General features: G+C 38.1%; 1 protein-coding gene and 1 long non-coding RNA gene across 6 annotated transcripts in view; one reads left to right on the top strand and one right to left on the bottom strand.

Annotated features, from left to right (window-relative positions):
• The first annotated feature begins 265 nt into the window (after positions 1-265).
• On the top strand, positions 266-10,101 carry LOC129923614 (uncharacterized). Of its 2 annotated transcripts, none has more exons than XR_008775564.1 (2): positions 266-367; positions 9,886-10,101. It is a non-coding gene; the product is annotated as an uncharacterized LOC129923614 (long non-coding RNA). The 2 variants fall into 2 exon arrangements; XR_008775565.1 differs by having other exon boundaries at positions 9,883-10,101.
• A 392-nt stretch (positions 10,102-10,493) lies between these two features.
• LOC106072810 (uncharacterized) overlaps positions 10,494-20,246 on the bottom strand; it is a 40,168-nt gene continuing 30,415 nt past the window's right edge. For all 4 annotated transcript variants that reach the window (XM_056015283.1, XM_056015282.1, XM_056015284.1 and 1 more), the window contains one exon: positions 10,494-18,583. In XM_056015283.1, the coding sequence (XP_055871258.1) occupies positions 13,061-16,909 (3,849 nt within the window). In that variant the 5' untranslated portion in view covers positions 16,910-18,583 and the 3' untranslated portion in view covers positions 10,494-13,060. The remainder of the gene's footprint in view (positions 18,584-20,246) is intronic.

Here is a 20,246-nt window from a genome sequence, read left to right as displayed (position 1 = left end):
CGGAGCATATGACGTCAATCTGTTTCCATAAAAATCTGTTACTGGTAATGTCTGAAGCCTCTTCCCACCTGCCATGAGGACCTCCATGAATGAGTGGCGTCAAGTTGTACTAGGATATCATTGCAACTCTTCTTATGCGTAATACAGTTTGTCGGAGAACATGTCCCGCAAATCTCATGCGTCGATCTCTCACAATCTTACTAAGGGGTCGACTCCCAGTTTGGCATAGGATTTCCTTGATTTAGACCCGATCTCTATAACTGACTCCTAAAATCTTTCTTAGCCATCTTCGTTGAGCCACATTTAGTGTTTTTCAATTTCGGCAGATGACTATTCACAGCAGTTTATTAATGGAGCCCTTCCACTGGTAAAATGTGTAACATCTCTTGAATACGCTCTTTGAATTAAGTGACTGTAGTTTGCTTTAGATTTTATATCAAAAAGAGAAGTTTTATCCTCAAAATCATCTGTTGGGGGTTTTCCACCTCAAAATGCTCTGTAAGGGGATCTTAATTAAACTCAAAACCATCTGGAGGGGTTTTAAACTTTAAAAAAAAGCCATCTGTAGAAGAGGGGTTTAAACTCAAAACCCCCGATTGGATTGGCTACGCTCAAATAATTTTAGTGTGTAATTTGCTTTTTTTTTATATTGAAGGGGTATTTTTAGCATCAAACCCCTCTGAATGGGGGTTTAAACTCAAAATCCCTTTTGGCAATGCTCATAGCATTTTGAGTGCGTAATTTGCTTTTTTTTTCTTACACTTAAGATGTATTTTTTATCCTCAAACCCCTCGGGGGGGGGGGGGGTTAAACTCAAAACCACTCATAGATTTTAGATTGAGTAATTTGCTTTTATTTATATTGAAGAGGTACTTTTTAGCTACAAACTCCACTGGAGGGGAGTTGAAACTCAAAACCCCATTTGACTACACTCTTAACATTTTGAGTGTATAATTTGCTTTGTTTTTATTATTAAAGAGGTATTTTGTACCTTCAAACCACGCTGAAGTGGGGTATAAACTCAAAACTGAGTCAAAACCCATTTATCTACGCTCATAACATTTTGAGTGCGTAATTAGCTTTTTTTTTATATTGAAGAGTGGGTTTATCGTAAATTTTAGAGGGGGTTTAAAAATCAAAATCTTCCTTAACTGTGCTCTTGGAATTAGGGGATTTTCGTTTGCATTTTTTTGTTTTGTTTCATAGAAGAGGGGGAGTTAACTGCAAAAACCCCGGGTAGGGGGTTTAAAACTCAAAACCCCTGGTAGGGGGTTTAAAACTCAAAACCCCTGGTAGGGGGTTTTAAACTCAAAACCCCTGGTAGGGGGTTTTAAACTCGAACGCCCTGGTAGGGGTTTTTAAACTCAAACCCCCCTGGTAGGGGGTTTTTAACTTGAACCCCCCTGGTAGGGGGTTTTAAACTCAAAACCCCTTTGGTTGTGCTGGGGTAAGTGATGGTTTAGTATTAAAATCTCACCTAAAATAAACAAAATCAAAGCAAAAAATCAGTCACTAAATTCCGATTCCCCCCCCCCCCACTCTATATATATATATCATGGGCGTCGCCCATACGGAAAACACTATAGGTAAAACATTGATTTTACCCGACGTTGTAGTTTCTTATCTTATATAATACAGACGTTACTTCAAAAAAGAAGATGATTACGTCCTACGCGTCATGCATTTAGTCATGCATATTAACCAATGACTTAAATTCTGCCAAGTCACTGGTTTTCCTGGCTAGCTCAGGCAACCCATTCCATGCTCTAATAGCACTAGGGAAGAAGGAGTATTTGTACAAATTTGTCCTAGCATATGGGATGAGGAATGTGCCTTTATCTTTGTGTCTTTCAGAGTATTTTATTAAATTTTGTTTTTGTATTTGAAGATTATGGTTCAGTGTTTTATGTATGATTGCTACTTTACTTTTGAGCCTTCTGTCCTGAAGGCTTTCTAAATTTAGTGATTTTACTAAAGGTGTTACTCTAGTCAAATGTGAATATTCGTTTGTTATGAATCTCACTGCTCTATTTTGTGTCTGTTCCAGTTTCTTAATGTTTTCTTGAGTTGAGGGGTCCCAAACGGAGGATGCATATTCTATTATTGGCCTAACCAAGGTTAAGTAACATTTTAGTTTTATGTTCTTATTTGATTTATAGAAATTTCTTTTAATAAATCCTAATGCTTTGTTTGATTTTTTTGTAGTTTCATCAATATGTGGATTCCATGATAGTTTTTCATTTATTATAACACCTAGGTATTTTGCGTTTTTAGTCTGTGATACTGGTTTGCCATGAATAAGATAAGTGGAATTAATTTGTTTTAGTTTTTTTGTTACTCTTAACAACTGACATTTTTCTGGGTGGAAAGACATGCTCCAATTTGATTCCCATTTCTGTAATTCATCTAATTCTCTTTGTAAAATATCTGTGTCTTGTGTTGTTTTTATTGTTCTATATATTATGCAATCGTCTGCAAATAATCTGACTTTTGTTCCTGAACTAATGCAATTTGGTAAATCATTTATGTAAATTAAAAATAGTAGTGGACCCAAGACTGTACCTTGAGGTACACCTGAGTTTACTGTTATCGGTGTTGATTTAGAGCCATTTATTATTACAGTTTGTTCTCTCCCTATCAGAAAGTCTTTAATCCACTGATGCAGTGGACCATTAATGCCGAAATATTTTAATTTTTTAAGCAAACTATGGTGGTGAACTTTGTCAAAAGCCTTAGAAAAATCTAGTAAGATAGCATCTATTTGTTCACTATTATCTAAACCTTTTGAAAAATCATCAATTAGTCCTATTAGTTGTGTTTCACATGATCTATATTTCCTAAAGCCATGTTGGTATGGTGTGAGGACATTATGTTTGTCTAAGTGGTTTATGATGTTGCTACATATTATGTGTTCTAGGATTTTACATGTGATGCTGGTAAGTGATACTGGTCTGTAGTTCCCTGGGTCAGATTTTTCTCCTTTTTTAAATAGGGGGGTGACATTAGCTTCTTTCCAGTCCTTTGGTACTCTGCCCTGGTTAAGTGAAGCCTGAAAGAGTATTTTGAACACTGGGGCTAGCTCATTACTTAGTTCTTTGAGTAATCTAGCTGGAATACCATCAGGTCCAGAAGCTTTATTTGGTTTGGTGTTGGCTAATAGTTTCTGAATTCCATTTTCTTGTACTACTATATCTTCTATGTTGTCTACTTGGTTCAAATTCAGTAATATGTCTTTGTCTCCTGGGGCTGAGAATGCTGATGCAAAGTATTTGTTTAGAATGTTTGCTTTAGTTTCATTATCATTATGTATTATGTTATGTTCATCTTTTAATGGCGCTACGCCTGTTGTTTCCATTTTCTTAGACTTAATGTATGACCATAGGTTTTTGTTGTTATCTTTAGATATTACATTGTTTATGTATTCACTCTGCAGCTGTCTAGTTTTAAATAACTGTTTTACACAAATCTACATCTGATATTATTAAAAGAATTTCTATAATCAACAATACAGTTCAAGGTCACATCTGTGGCATAAGTTATAAAATTAAAAGCTTTTTTTTTTTGTAATTCTTTCCAAACGACATATATACAGTTTGGGATCAGCGGCGTCGCAGGCTCTGACAGGGTGTAGCGCTGTGTGATGCAAACTGCCTAAAGGTCGCCGGCTCCTTATTTTTAACAGGGTTGACCCACGTTGTTTCCATGTTCGGGTATAGCTGCTAGACAGCACAGTTTGAATTTACTTTTCCTTCTGCTAGGTGAGTAGCAAGCCAAGTCTAATGAGTCCTTCCTGCCAAAAGTTTACTGGTTTGGGTACTCACTAGGTACTCACCTTCACCCCTTCTCCTGTTATTGAAAACCGTTCTGCGCACCCAATATTTTGTGCAAGACGTGAAAGATAAAAGAATACATGAGAAACTTGCGAAAACTTTTACAATGATACATATGGCTAATTAATTAATTGATTACTATTTAATGTTTGAAGACTACTTCATAGAACAACAAATTGCTATATGAAACATAATATCCGTAGCAACAGATAATAGATGTGCAAAAAAAAAAAACAAAAAACAATTCCAATGTGTTTGGTGATTCCAGTAATAAATATAAATTGTTATTTTAATTAGTTTAAATTTGAATTTTATCAATTTAAAAAATAGATCTCTATAACCCTATGTGTAGCTGTAAATTATTTTTTCACTCTTTAACTCACTACAGTTAGAAATTTGTTTTAAAAATATTTTGATGTATTTGCAAAAATTCAATACAAGTTAAGTAGGGGGTCTACCGAAAGCCAGAAAACATGGCAAGGGGTCTACGAGACAAAAAAGTTTGGGAACCACTGAGCTACATAGTTGCCCATGCCAGGACACGGTCCCAGAATCTCGGTGGAGCCAGGGAATCGCACTACCACGCCATACCCAGACGTCTATTGACCTAGGTTCTCTCTTGTAGAACCATCTGTTTACGCTTGTATGGTATCTGCTGGGTACTGGGCGACAGTTTTCCTGGCCGTGCTTCGTAGGACAGTTTTGTACATTTCTTGTTGACTTCTGGGTCGATCAGCGATTTCCTCCCCTCCGGGATTCCAGGAGCATTCTCAGGGGAAGAAGCCCCATGCAGAACGAGAGCTGCTCTGCTCTGGGGTAGGTCAACTTCTTTGGACAATTCCCGCACAGCGTGCATGAAGGAGTTCCATTTCAGCCGATCCCCACCCCGCCAGTTGTCGACCAGACTTCTGACGGAGCAGCCTTCTTCCATCCGTTTGAATTTTTCGAAGGCAATCATAACGGTCCGCTCCCTTCGTAATCTCAGTGGTGGGAGATTCGTCATGACCTCACATGCCGCAGTTGGCGTCGTACGAAATGCACCAAAGATAAGTCTAATAGCTTGGTTCTGCACTGAGTCCAGCCCCGCTAGAGACGTTTGAGAAGCATAGACTTGTGCAAGAGACGAGTACTCCATCCTCGCCCTCACAAACCCAATGTAGAGGGCCCGCAAAACGTTTGCTTTGGTCCCCCACTTGGTCGTGGCTAGTCGCTTTACCACCTTAAGGGTCTCTAAGGCTTGTTCTCGCACTGTTTTCACATGATCAGACCCCCCTCCCGGCCATATGTGTTTGTGTGTGTGTGTGTCAGGTGTGTTTCCTGCTCGTTGATTTAGGGGTAGACATAGGTTCCTTGAACTCCCAGGTTCCCCCACTAGACATAGGTTCCTTGAACTCCCAGGTTCCCCCACTAGACATAGGTTCCTTGAACTCCCAGGTTCCCCCACCTCGACAGTATAAACCAAAGCAAAGAGTAATAGCATTTAGAACTATGGCTTACTGAACACCGAATACATGTCATTCAACTGAACAACAATTGTTCAACATGAACAATTTTAACAATAACGAGAAGTTAACTTACATGAGTTAACAACAAGAGTGTACGTTCAACAATTTAATTAATGTATGAATATTATGATATGAATGATGAATGAAGAGCAATAGTATTTACAAGGGCAAATATAAGCCATATGTATTATGCAGATGGAATATAGCACACCTAAAGCTCAATGCCACAATTTGATCAGGACTCGCGAAGTTCACACACAATCATTCACAATGCCATGGATGCACGGACCATACCAAACAAATCAGGCTTGACTACAACAGAGTGCCAAGCCTGCGTCCCTAAACAAGAAAATACACATTCCTTGAGACCGCCATTACAATATTATACTAATAACGATTTCAAAACTACCCCGCGAAGACTAACGCAAAATAAACTAACTTACCCAACACTGGGGAAGAAAACCCCAACAGAGAACTCCACCTCAAGGCGAAAACAAGCAGAGCAATGACACCAATATAGCGCGTGCTTAGAAACTAAAGCCCAAACCATTATGGTGCACAAAAGAGAAACATCCCACAAGAAGCAACTCTAGATGCGCACGACATCCCCCTCTCCCCCTAACTGGATCTTGCGAAGACAAGTCCAGTCTTCACAGAGCTACTGACAATTGAAATACATAGTCAACTGTAATAAGCAAAAAGAATTAGGAACTATTGCCTAGACTTGAAACTGAAGAACACAACCTTCAGAAAGTCAAGAATAAGCAACTATTCACACATAGGTTGCCGTAAAGAATTATGAAACTATTACTATCACTAGTCTTTGGACTCGAAGACTAGCCGTATATATATATATATATATATATATATATACATACATACATACATACATACATAATACAAAGCAACAACTATACTAGAATAGTCTTTCTATGAGAATCACACCAGTCTTGAGCACAAGTCCGCTAGTATATTGTCCTTTTCTTTGATGTGACACACGTCGAAGGTTGTAGTCCTGGAGTATCAGAGCCCACCTCGTAACTCGGTGGTTCGTAAAGTTCGTGCTCCGAAGATAAGCCAAGGCCTTGTGGTCAGTTCGAAGCCCACTTAGCTACCTTCATAGAATTTTGAGTGTGTAATTTACTTTTTTTAATATTGAAGAGGTGGTTTTTAGCTTCAAACCCTGCTGGAGGGGGGGATTTAAACACAAAACCCCTCTTGGCTACTTTCATAGAATCTGGTGACAGACATTAGCCTTATATGAAAGAGGGGGTTTTATCGTAAAAAAAATGTTGGAAAAGGTTTTAAAATCAAAATCCCCCTCATTTATCCTCTTGGAATTTGGGGATTTTGTTAGATTTTTTTTGCTTTTGTTTTATAAAAGAGAGGGGTGTAACCGCACAACTCCCTGTATCGGGGATTCTAAACTTAAACATCCCCCCCCCCCATAGGCTGCGCTGGGCAAGTGAAGGTTAACCCTCTAAAGTCAAGTTATACCTTTTAAAAATATCCGAAAAATTTGAAGTCTAAATCTCACCTAAAGTAAACAAAATGAAAGCAAAAAATCAGTCACGAAATTCCACCCTCGGAATTTCATTTGTGGGGGTTGAACCCCAAGAAACCCCATGGCTACGCCCATGGGTACTACTGTTTACATAATAAATAAATCTGCACTCCTAAGCTATAAGAAGATAAGATCCTTAATAATGTATAGATGTAAATTTTGTTCAAATGTGTTTAATATATCTAAATCTAAATCTAGACCTACATCTGTGATTTATTTAGACTAATCATGGAAGTATACTAATTAAGATTGTTGTCAAGGGAATAATGAGGATATGTCAAAACTGCGTACTGTGGGGATTGTTTTTTAAACTTACAACTAAAACGAAGTTTGTATCAAGAGATTCTTGTGTTATACATTTGAATCGTGTCTTGGACTTGGCTCCTTGTTTAAACAATAAATTACTTGATACACTTGAACTCCAACTACAGATGTCCATGGAAATATAAATAATACTTAAATCCAATAAGCACACAATGACATCGACTCTCAATAAATATTTAATACACAAAACACCAGCCCATCAACTCTTTGAAAAAGATTTCCAGCGCCTTCATGTCGATTTACCAAACTATTGAAGAATTACTTGAGGTCAACAATTCTCAAAGACAGATTGAAATATTTGGTAATTCTTGCTATTGAGCGTGATCTATGTAGGAAACAGAATTATTATGATATACTCTATGACTGCTACACGCAAGGCTCGTAAACGTAGTTAAGAATGGATAAAATGCATAGACGAATTTACTTTCTAATACAAACTCTTAAATTTTCCTACCCAAACTTGTCCCGCGAAATCCGTTTCGCATAGGGCCTCACAATGGTTAAGTACGGCCCTGCTATTTACATATATATTCTCATTGGCCTCCTTCAGTCGTAGAACGACTATGGTTCATCTCAGAGCACAATTCCTCATGTGGCTGTGGAGCCCTATTTTGGAGAGACACTCCCGTCCACAGATAGCGCAGATTACTTAATCTCTTTCCATGACTTCTAAGTCACAATGGTTAAGTACAGCCCTGCTATTTATATATATATACATAGTAGATTACTTAATCTCTTTCCATGACTTCTAAGTCACAATGGTTAAGTACAGCCCTGCTATTTATATATATATATACATAGTAGATTACTTAATCTCTTTCCATGACTTCTAAGTCACAATGGTTAAGTACAGCCCTGCTATTTACATATATATACATAGTAGATTACTTAATCTCTTTCCATGACTTCTAAGTCACAATGGTTAAGTACAGCCCTGCTATTTACATATATATACATAGTAGATTACTTAGTCTCTTTCCATGACTTCTAAGTCACAATGGTTAAGTACAGCCCTGCTATTTACATATATATACATAGTAGATTACTTAGTTTCTTTCCATGACTTCTAAGTCACAATGGTTAAGTACAGCCCTGCTATTTACATATATATACATAGTAGATTACTTAATCTCTTTCCATGACTTCTAAGTCACAATGGTTAAGTACAGCCCTGCTATTAATATATATACATAGTAGATTACTTAATCTCTTTCCATGACTTGTAAGTCACAATGGTTAAGTACAGCCCTGCTATTTACATATATATACATAGTAGATTACTTAATCTCTTTCCATGACTTGTAAGTCACAATGGTTAAGTACAGCCCTGCTATTTACATATATATACATAGTAGATTACTTAATCTCTTTCCATGACTTGTAAGTCACAATGGTTAAGTCCGGCGCTGTTGTTTTGTGTTTGTAAAATGTTTCTTTGTAAAATGTTTGACAATGTTTCGAATGTTCCGTTAGAGTTAAAGATAGTTGACTTCCTAGTCCAAACCTTCCGCAGAACAAAGGGGGATGGGAGCGGGCAGGGTTTGATAAATTTAAACGACAGTCCAGCGCTCAGGCAGCCATCCGTAGTGTGAACACTACTCGTGTGTTTTCTCGTGGACTATCCGCAGAAATAAGAGAGTGATCTTTCCTTTACTTCTTGTTTAAACTTTTGAGGGATGAAGAGAATTATATATATAGATTTGTTTATGTTTGTTTAGCGTAGTGAGAATGTGTTCACAACATTGATTTAGTTGTGCTACTGTCCAAGTCTCTTTCGTCAGTTCATGTGTCGTTCTAGTTGAATAAAGTCTTGTTTAAGGTGACTCTTCAGTGTTCCTTTATTTCTTATTATTTCTTATGACCTTTTTTTTTTATTAGATTACGCGATTCATGAATGAAATTCAACACGGCTTCGCTGCTTTAGCGAACGAATGTATGAAAAATGCGTTAAAAAACAAATTTGAATGTTAATTTGATTAAAATATGAAATGAATGGATTATAATTAGTATGTTCATGTGTTAAAGTATAAAACTATCTTTGCGAAGAGAAGTTCTTTCGTCTTAGAGTTGAATTAGAGTTTTAGACCTAGGAATAGAGAGATGTGTAACCTTTCGGTAATGTCTAATGAACGAATGTACGTCAGGAATTCTAAATTCGCAGATATATCTATATATATAATTCTCTTCTTCGCTCAAGAGTTTGGACGAGAAGAAGAAGTAAAGGAAAGATCACTCTTTTATTTCTGCAATTTTTTTTTTGAGTTTTCAAAAGATTTTAATAATTTCCGGATATTTCCATGACTTTTTCGTATATTTTGCAATTTCCGGAGATTTCAAGAAGCTCTTAGTAAATCAGGAGGCTGCGGGAATTCTGTTATAAGTTATACAATGGTTTAATTTAATAATTTACACCTAGAATTAGCGCAGGTCCTTTGAAATTGAGGGGCACACTGCGGTCACATAGGGGTCCAAGGCCGGCCCTGCAAAATAACGGCGTATGCTACGCCGTGAGTCGACTAATATATATATATATATATTATTATATATTATGTAAAAATGCTTTTGAAATACAAATTTGAAGCTTAATTTTATTAAATAATGAAATCAATAGACTATATTTTGTAATTTTTATGTGTGAAAGTAAAAAACTCTCTTTCAGCAGCATTCTGGAGGCAATCCAGTATTTTATAGAAGTAGCCTTAGAAATGACTAGTCAGCAGAACAGAGTTGATAAAAGGATAACTCTAATGTCACCTGCTGGAATGTCTACAGACTCTCATCTCAGTTCTTTGACATAATGTATATTTTTTATTTCAGAATAGTTTTAGAAGTAATGAAGTATTCATTTATGGACATCAATAAATACATGCTCTTTAAATTTATATTGTTTTTTTTATCTGCGATGTGTCAGGCAAAGGGGGGGGGGCTCTGGTGAAAACATACGATAAGGGTGTCATCAAAGTCTTACATTGACTAAATGAACAGATCGAAAACCATTGACTAAAACAGTTGAAAGACTTACATTAACTAAAACAGATCCAAGACTAACATTAACTAAAACAGATCCAAGACTAACATCGACTAAAACAGATGAAAGACTTACATTGACTAAAACAGATCCAAGACTAACATTAACTAAAACAGTTGAAAGACTAGCATTGACTAAAACAGATGAAAGACTAACATTGACTAAAACAGATGAAAGACTAACATTAACTAAAACTGATGAAAGACTAACATTAACTAAAACAGATCCAAGACTTTGATGAATGAAGTATTTGTTGCCATTTATTTTATTCTATGATGACCAAAAAAAAAAGGTTCCATAGATCAAGAGATTGTATTTGTAGCTTAGCAAACAGCAAGGGAGAGAATGTTTGACACACATAGCATAGAAATCAATGACCTAAGCTGCTAAGCACACTGCTCATGAACTAAACATACAATTCAATGGAGTGAATTAGACATTGTAATGAAATTTGAAATACTCTGACACATACACACATAACTTGATGACTACAACACAGAACAGTTTAATTGTTGCAGTTCTTGTATATGTCTTCCTGTTTCTAGTATCTCTACACTTCAGAGCTATAGTGTCATTGGAAAAGTTTTACATTGCAAACCTAGATAGTCTAAGTTTAAGATCTTTGTGCAAAGCTGATATAAACTCCGTCTGTCTATCTGTATGTACACGTTTTCTCAGGCACGCTTTCACGGATCAAGTCTAAACTTTGACAATTATTGATTGGGTAGACAAGACATGAATCAATAAAAAAATGTAGGTTTGTAAATTTTTTTTTCTTCAGTCTGAACTCAAACTACTTAGTAAAGTCTTAGTCATCATGAGGCCTGTTAACTCTTTTATTATGAGGCCTGTCAACTCTTTTATCATGAAGTCTGTCAACTCTTTTATTTTGAGGTCTGTCAACTCTTTTATTTTGAGGTCTGTCAACTCTTTTATCATGAGGTCTGTCAACTCTTTTATCATGAGGTCTGTCAACTCTTTTATCATGAGGACTGTCAACTCTTTTATCGTGAGGTCTGTCAACTCTTTTATTTTGAGGTCTGTCAACTCTTTTATCATGAGGTCTGTCAACTCTTTTATCATGAGGTCTGTCAACTCTTTTATTTTGAGGTCTGTCAACTCTTTTATTTTGAGGTCTATCAACTCTTTTATCATGAGTTCTGTCATGTCATATCATGTCATGTCATATCACGAGGTCTCTCAACTCTTCATTTAACAGCCAGACCCATGTTACTTATTAAACTCAATCAATTATTTATCAACAGAAACATGAATGGTTCAATTCAGTCAAATTTATAATTCCATCACAGATAAGAAAAATAGGTTCATCATTTATAAAAGAATCACAGATATCAACAATACTTGAAATTCATTTGATTATACAATCACAGCAGAAAGAAAATTACAATTCAATCAATTATTATACATTGGAAAAAAATGCAATTGTACTGTGTCATTTAATGAGTCCTTGCACTAGTCTTGTAGTCGACTGATTGTCCTGTAACATTTAATGAGTCCTTGCACTAGTCTTGTAGTCGACTGATTGTCCTGTAGCATTTAGAATTGTGTACACAAACAAAATACAAAGAGCTGTGTCCTAACAAAAATGTCTATCACAAGTAGACACGAGGAGATAACTCAACTAAACTTTTAGTACAAACTTACATACATCCAAGCAATGTGGACAGGATTCCGCACACATACAAACAGCAAAGTAATGTTCTTACACACACACACACATCGTGTAGAAGAAATCACCCAGTCCACTTGTTTTTATGCTTAAATACAGAAGACTTTTCAATGTTGACTTCAAACTAAAGATCTTAGAAAAATGGAGGCCCGTGTGAATCTCTCACCCCCAAAGATGACAACATTTTATTTTTGAGTAAGAGACTGTGGCTGTTCACTAAGTAAACAAACGAAGTTTGTAGAGAAATGTCAGAGACTAGAGTCACAACTTTTGTTGGAGGATTGGAAATCTAATAGTTATAAAATGAAATAATTGACTAAAAATTAATTTAAAACAAAACAAGATCTGTGGACTCAACACATCTATGTGTGAAATAGCAAGAAATATTGCAGAGGTGTAGATAGGGATTTGGGGAAGGGGGGTTACCTCTATAAGGGCCCCTGCATTTTGACATTCGACATCATGACATGAAATAAGTGGGTAATATTTAATGTAAAAAACAAGTTTCGGACACTCATTTCGAGGACCATTCAAGTGGGGGGCCCGGGAGGGATTTTCAAATTTGTAATCCCTCCCCCCACCCTAGCTACACCACTGAAATATTGCATGACAAGAAAATGAACTGGAAAGTTTAGTGATAAAGAAACACAACGGGTAGATTGTATACATTGGACAAAAACATCTCCCCCAAACCATTGGGTTTATAAGTGTTCCATTTGGAAACATTCATGTTTTTGTTTTTTTACATCACAAATGACAATTCAAAGCAAAAAAAATATATCACCAACTTCTGCTTTATATGTCTGACTAGATTTAGTTTGGCTCTGTTCCTACAGTTGGGTTCTGAGATCATTAAGACACTTGAACTTCTCTCGCCCCGTATACATTCTGCGTTTGGTTTTAGCCTTCGTGAATTCCGAGAAACACCAAAGAGTTCTTTTTCTTGGCGCAGCGACATCCGTTTGGCCTCAAGATTGTTCATGCTTGAAGTGTGTCATGTATACATGTCAGTGCTTTTTGTTCCTGACATAACTTTCTAGCATCTGGTGGAGAGTAGAGGCTCAGATCACGAGATCAATAAGTTGATGAACGTGTTACTATTGATGTCCTTTGAATAGCTCAGACCCACCACTCTGTTTGTAGTTGTGGATGGATTGAGCCAAGAGGAGTATCAGAATGTGCTGAGACCAGATGTCCGAGAGGATGTGGTGAGTCCAGATGTCCGAGAGGATGTAATGAGCTCAGGCTCAAATCTCGAGTTTGGAATGCGATGCCAGCATTTTCAAGACTTTGTATTCTATTCCTCTCTGATCTCTGACCTTGACCTTTTTTAAACTTAATCTTTTTCCCATTATGCTTGCCAGTTGGCGAAAGGGAAGGCCCGGGAAGAGATGTATGTCTCTCATAAACCATGTTCATCTGTTCAGCGTTGGACATATCTACCGGGCCTACACCAGGTACTAGATAGAGTGGACGTTTCAGCTGGTGACGTCTAAGAGGTACGTCTTTTAAAAAGGCCAGATAGTCGGCTTTGTCTTGAGACTGTCCTGCTGGTAACTGGTCATTAGTTTGAATGTCGCTGTGGGTTGTATCTCTTAGAGTCTCTAATGTATTTCTGTGGAGTACAGAGAACTCGGTCAGGGTTTCTTTAAGTTCATCATTTGGTAACTGCTTGCTAGCTAGAGTCTTCTGGAAAGTTTTCATTCCTTGTAGAGTAGAGATGTCATCGTGACCTAACTCGCCGCTCTGTAGAAAACACCTGTGGTTTTTATTTTCACCAGTTTCAGCATCAGTCAGAGATTTTGATTTCAATTCGCGCTCAAGATCATCTCCAGCTGTGCAGACCTTTGGCTTGTCAAGATCATCTTGACCATCTCTAGGTGTTATGACCTTAGACTTGTCATGATCATCTTGACCATCTCTAGCTCCTTTTAATTCTGTTTTGTGTGGGCAATTGTTTTCATGCTGTTCAATTTGTTTGAAAATTTCCTGAAACTGAAGTTCAATCCCAGAGAACATTTGATGGACAGTTTCTTCAGGAAGAGCTTTGAATCTTGTCGAACATGTATTTTTTGAAGTTGTGTGCAGAGCATTTGGTACTTGAAGTACTTTCTTGTTTCCATCTAAACCTGGGTCATATTTTTTAATTTCCAAAATAAAAGAGTTGTCACTTGATACATCAGACAAAAGAGTTGGCGAGTTTCTATGCACCAACTGTGTCCAAGAGTTTCTTTCTGTTTTCTGTTGGACAAGTTCGTGTGTTTCTCCAGCAAATACGTTTTGAGTCTCTCTGGTTAAACTCGAGTAGCCAGTATCTGCCGAGTCTTGCATATTGCCAGTTAGAAGCCACAGACGTGTTCTTTCTACTGGGTCAATGACATCTTCGTGGACATTGTCCAGAAAGTCAAGTACCTCCCATCTTGAAAAATCCTCATCAAAGTCAGTTTGTACACTTGCATCACTCATGTCAAAGCTATGCTCCAACGCAGACTCCATCAGACTGTTTGATTTCAAGTCTAGAGTTTCCTGGGAATAGTTTCTTGTATCCTTCATTGTTATAATCAGATCTTTGAGTTTTGTATTTTGTTCATATGCTTCAGTGCTGCTACAACTGGACACAGTGACGTCACACTGCCAGTTCTCAGTTGGAGAGCACTCTGACGTTGAAATATTTCTAGGTAAATGTACTGTCCAGCCAGTCACGTGGCCAGCTGTTTCCATCGCATTGATTTTTAGGGCATGTCTAGAGTTTAAGTTTGATGGACGCAAGCAGGTGCCAACAATTGGGTCTGAATGTCTGTTGGTACTCATTCTATTGAGAACCTTTGATGGGTCTGAGTATCTGTTGGTAGTCACTCCATGGAGAACCTTTGGTGAAAGATGCTTTAAGAGTGTAGACCCCATGGCATGATTGGCGCCTTGATGGTGGCTTGGGTAACGAATATCTAGTCGCTCGTCAATCATAAGAGTTGAATGAATACATTTTGGCCGATCTTGTAATGTTGGTAAGGTTAGTTTGTGTCCTTCAACAGTAGAATAGGTTGAGTTGTCAACATCCGACTCAGAAACTGTGGCCGAGCTTTCGCCATCTGATTTGATGTGTTTACTAGAGTTGAATTTCGTTGGATACTTTTTCTTGACTAAAGGTGCATCTTTAGAATTTAAAGCTGTCACATTGAGATCGATTTGCATACCTTGAAGGAAAGAATCATTGGCGGGCCAAGTTTTATTGCTAAGTGAGGAAGTGACGCACACAATGTCAGCAGGTCTCGATTCAGTTCCAATAGTTGACCTACCTACATCCTCAGCGTCACTAGAGGTCAATCCACCCACTCCAGAGTCTGGACTGTTGGCACTTTGCAGGCACTGGTCCGAGGGGAGAACATTGTTTTTTTTCACAGATTTTCCCATTTGATCGTCGGTTAATAAGTCCTGAATGGACGCTTGACCACCGTCTTGCAACACTGATACGCTCTCTAATGTGGAATCGAGCATGTCTTCGTACTCAAAGCTAATATTACTAGCCAACTGTTCCAGGTTGTCGGCTAGCATTACGAACTCAGTGTTTGGGGACACGATGGACGATGGTCTGGGGGACTTGTCTACGTTTAGGTCATTCAACTTGGGAGGTCTAGCCTGGACTCTCGAAATGTCCATTCCCAATGTCACGTTGATATCCAATGGCGTTAGAGATCTGTGTCTTGGTGTGACTTTGTTAGTGTTACAGTCTGTCCAAGAAGACCTTGTTGACGAGAATGAATTTTCTTTCTGAATCTCGAAAGACGCTGACCTGTGAAATGTTCTTGCAGTGACGTCATTGAGATTGAAATGTTCACTGCGTCTTCCTCCCGAAGGTTGAGGCGAAGGAAGCCAAGGGTTCGTTTTTATCCTCGATCTAGATCTATGGACTTTAGGGAAATCAGATTCGTATCCAGAGAGAGAGGCTGAGTCGAAACCTGTGAAGTCTCTGGCTGCGGAACCATCCCTTGAGCAAGAGTAGTGTTGTGAAGAGCAACTTTCAACGGAGGACTCTCTAAACAGAGATCTGCCCTGGTGAGCTGGAGTTAGGGATGCCTCATTGTCCGAATACCAGCATTTAGCTCCCTTAGCATTGGAAACCTCTTTGTTCTCCTGAGTCTTGAACGATTCTTTCACTCCCTTTCTTTTGGGCTTCACGTTTGGTTTTCTTTCCGTCAGCTTTCTATCAATGGGGCTGTCAGGAAAGTGACAGACGACACAACGTGATGAAAGGTCATCAGGACCCATCGGTTTATTGTCAGTCATCTCTGTCCTGACTTTGCCACAGTGTTTTTTTAAAGATCTGAAGGACTTCTGAAAGAAACCAATGTCTCGCTTGGCCGATGCCTGACAGGGCATAACACAAGCGTGCACGTTACGCTTGGCTTGAAAGGGCATAGCACGAGCTTGCATGTCTGGAGGAGTCCATGACGTCATTGATTTGCCTGCAACATAGTGCTGATAGTGGTGCTCATGCCGGTGGTAGTGACAATAAGTTGAGGTGTACGGCTCTGCTGCTGCTGTGTTTGAAATGGAGGACATGTGTGAGGGTATATGTGTGGACATGTGTGAGGGTATATGTGAGGACATGTGTGAGAACAAGTTTGAGGACGAAGTGTTAAAATCTGAGACAGCCATCCGAGAGTGATTTCCTAGCGCGATTAATTGAGTTGAAAAACCTTCCGCACTCTGCGACGTCACGATACCGCTGGTGTATGCATCAAAGTCAACACTTCTGGCGGAGTCAAGGCCTTTGTATAGGGCATTACCATGCCAGCTAGCCTCCGTGATTTCAGAAGCATCTTTCGATTCAGTTGTTGAACTGGTCAACCAAAAAGAATCGACATTTGGCTTGAACTGAATAGCAGTTCTGTCCGGGACAGGAGTCGTTTTCTTTTTTTTATTTCTGACTCGTGGCAATGAATGGGCCAAAAGGTCACGCAGCTTCATTGTTCAATGTTTGGATATTCAGCGACAAGTCCTGGGCTGATTAATTTTGTTTCTGACTGGAGATTGTCATGGACTGATTAAGTTTGTTTTTGACTGGAGATTGTCATGGACTGATGAAGTTTGTTTCTGACTGGAGGTTGTCATGGACTGATGAAGTTTGTTTTTGACTGCAGATTGTCATGGACTGATGAAGTTTGTGTCTGACTGGAGATTGTCGTGGACTGATGAAGTTAGTTTCTGACTGGAGGTTGTCATGAACTGATGAAGTTTGTTTTTGACTGGAGATTGTCATGGACTGATGAAGTTTGTGTCTGACTGGAGATTGTCATGGACTGATGAAGTTAGTTTCTGACTGGAGGTTGTCATGGACTGATGAAGTTTGTGTCTGACTGGAGATTGTCATTGACTGATGAAGTTTGTGTCTGACTGGAGATTGTCATGGACTGATGAAGTTAGTTTCTGACTGGAGGTTGTCATGGACTGATGAAGTTTGTGTCTGACTGGAGATTGTCATGAACTGATGAAGTTTGTGTCTGACTGGAGATTGTCATGGACTGATGAAGTTTGTTTTTGATTGGAGATTGTCATGGACTGATGAAGTTTGTGTCTGACTGGAGATTGTCATGGACTGATGAAGTTAGTTTCTGACTGGAGGTTGTCATGGACTGATGAAGTTTGTGTCTGACTGGAGATTGTCATGGACTGATGAAGTTTGTGTCTGACTGGAGATTGTCATGGACTGATGAAGTTAGTTTCTAACTGGAGATTGTCATGGACTGATGAAGTTTGTTTCTGACTGGAGATTGTCATGGACTGATGAAGTTTGTTTCTGACTGGAGATTGTCATGGACTGATGAAGTTTGTTTCTGACTGAAGGTTGTCATGGACTGATGAAGTTTGTGTCTGACTGGAGGTTGTCATGGACTGATGAAGTTTGTGTCTGACTGGAGGTTGTCATGGACTGATGAAGTTTGTTTCTGACTGGAGGTTGTCATGGACTGATGAAGTTTGTGTCTGACTGGAGATTGTCATGGACTGATGAAGTTTGTTTCTGACTGGAGGTTGTCATGGACTGATGAAGTTTGTTTCTGACTGGAGGTTGTCATGGACTGATGAAGTTTGTTTCTGACTGGAGGTTGTCATGGACTGATGAAGTTTGTTTCTGACTGGAGGTTGTCATGGACTGATGAAGTTTGTGTCTGACTGGAGGTTGTCATGGACTGATGAAGTTTGTGTCTGACTGGAGGTTGTCATGGACTGATGAAGTTTGTGTCTGACTGGAAATACTTTTTTTTTGTTTTGTGTTTCATTTTTAAAAGAAACGAACAACCATGAGATCAGTTGTCTCTCTTAGTTCCACGTGAAAAAAACATGAGATCAGTTGTCTCTCTTAGTTCCACGTGAAAAAAACATGAGATCAGTTGTCTCTCTTAGTTCCACGTGAAAAAAACATGAGATCAGTTGTCTCTCTTAGTTCCACGTGAAAAAAACATGAGATCAGTTGTCTCTCTTAGTTCCACGTGAAAAAAACATGAGATTAGTTGTCTCTCTTAGTTCCACGTGAACAAAACATGAGATCAGTTATCTTTCTTAGTTTCACGTGAACAAAACTTGAGATCAGTTGTCTCTCTTAGTTCCACGTGAAAAGATAGTCTCCACTTCTTGCCCAACAGCCTGAAAACATAAAGAGAGAATCACAATCACGAGATTTTAAACAAGATTACAAAAAGAGTGTGTGTTATCACACAAACTCAGAGGCGGCTCCCGTCGGAGTCGGATCCCTGTCGGATCCGCCTATTCGCAAGGAATAGTCATGACGTGATTTAGTTTTGATGGTCTAAAGTTAATCATGTTTCAAAGTTTAAGTTGCCGTTGTAAAAATGTTTTTTTTTTAATGTTTTACATGTTTCGGATGTTCTTCTAAGTTGAAAATAATTAATTTCTCGCTGGACGACGGAGGATGGCAGCGATCAGTGCATGAACCCTGCCTGGTCGTGATGTTTGTGTGCTAGACTGTTCGGATTTATCGATGGTCCCTGGTTCAAACCCTGCCCGTTCCCATCCCCCGTCGTCCTGTGGGATGTTTGGACTAGGAAGTAAACTAACTTCAACTCTGAAGGAACATTCGAAACATATAAAACAAACAAACATACAACCCGGGGCCGTCGAGATAACCAGTCCAGCACGCTAACCGCACGACCAGGCATTGCTCATAACTTAATAACAAACTGGTTACAAACTAATAGCCAGACGATTTTAGATAATCTTTCAGCATTGATTTGTAGGGATGTAGATCTACATAAACTAAACTTCTGATTTAGCACTCTTAAGATATATATATATATATATATATATATATATATATATATATATATATATATATATATATATATATATATATATATATATATATATATATATATATATATATATATATATATGTAAATAGGTCTATATATCTTCCTGATCTAAGATCTAAATTTTGAATAATTTGGATGTAGCCTAATTTAGGTAAGATTTACATACAATAAAAAAGCCTAGATAATCCATCAATAAACTGAATGCAACATTAAATTTAAAAATAGTAGATAAGTTTAGTATATTATAAAATTGCAAAATAGATCTAGACATATGGAAATCAAAATCTACACTTTAAGTCTAGATTTAGATCTAGAAATTGAAATTCTAGATCTTGATCTAGTCTATATAATTCTTAACTTGACCTAGAAATTCTAGATCTAGAATCTACAATGATTTTAATTAGAATATAAATCAAGATTTATTTATTTTTAAATTTTAAAGAAGTGTAGTCGAGAGGCTAAGTGCGCTTGAACTTGGCTTGTCTTGGCTACCTAGAAGGTTCGACACCCGACTCGGGCAGAGTTGCGTTTACTGAGCGGCTTAAGGCAGCACGGAAAACCAACTCCTAGATACCCCCCCCCACACTGGTCCACAAATGAGATTTGGACCAAAGCGCTCTGAGCATGCTTATAAGCATGAAAGTAGCGCTATATAAAAGCTATAATAATAATAGATTTAGTGTTAAAAATCTAGATTTAGTGTAAAAAAATCTAGATCTAGTGGAAAAAATCTAGAGAGGAAAAAATTCTTAAGTCTACGTAACACGGCCTAGCTCCATAGTTAGACTAAAATGTGTTTTTATCTATAAGAGAACGTTAGCTTTAAAAAACATTTAGTGCACCGAGTTCTTATTAAAATTTCATTTAAAGAATGTATTCCATATGACATGACACACGCCCCACGGCCTTGTTAGACTACAAATGTCTTGAACACACGAGAATGTTGGCTTTAAAAAAACATTTAGTGCACCGAGTAA

This window comes from Biomphalaria glabrata, chromosome 17, assembly GCF_947242115.1.
Source record: "Biomphalaria glabrata chromosome 17, xgBioGlab47.1, whole genome shotgun sequence".
Classification (NCBI taxonomy): Eukaryota; Metazoa; Mollusca; class Gastropoda; family Planorbidae; genus Biomphalaria; species Biomphalaria glabrata.
Note: the sequence above shows the minus strand (reverse complement) of the source record. Positions and strands in the feature narration are given on the sequence as shown.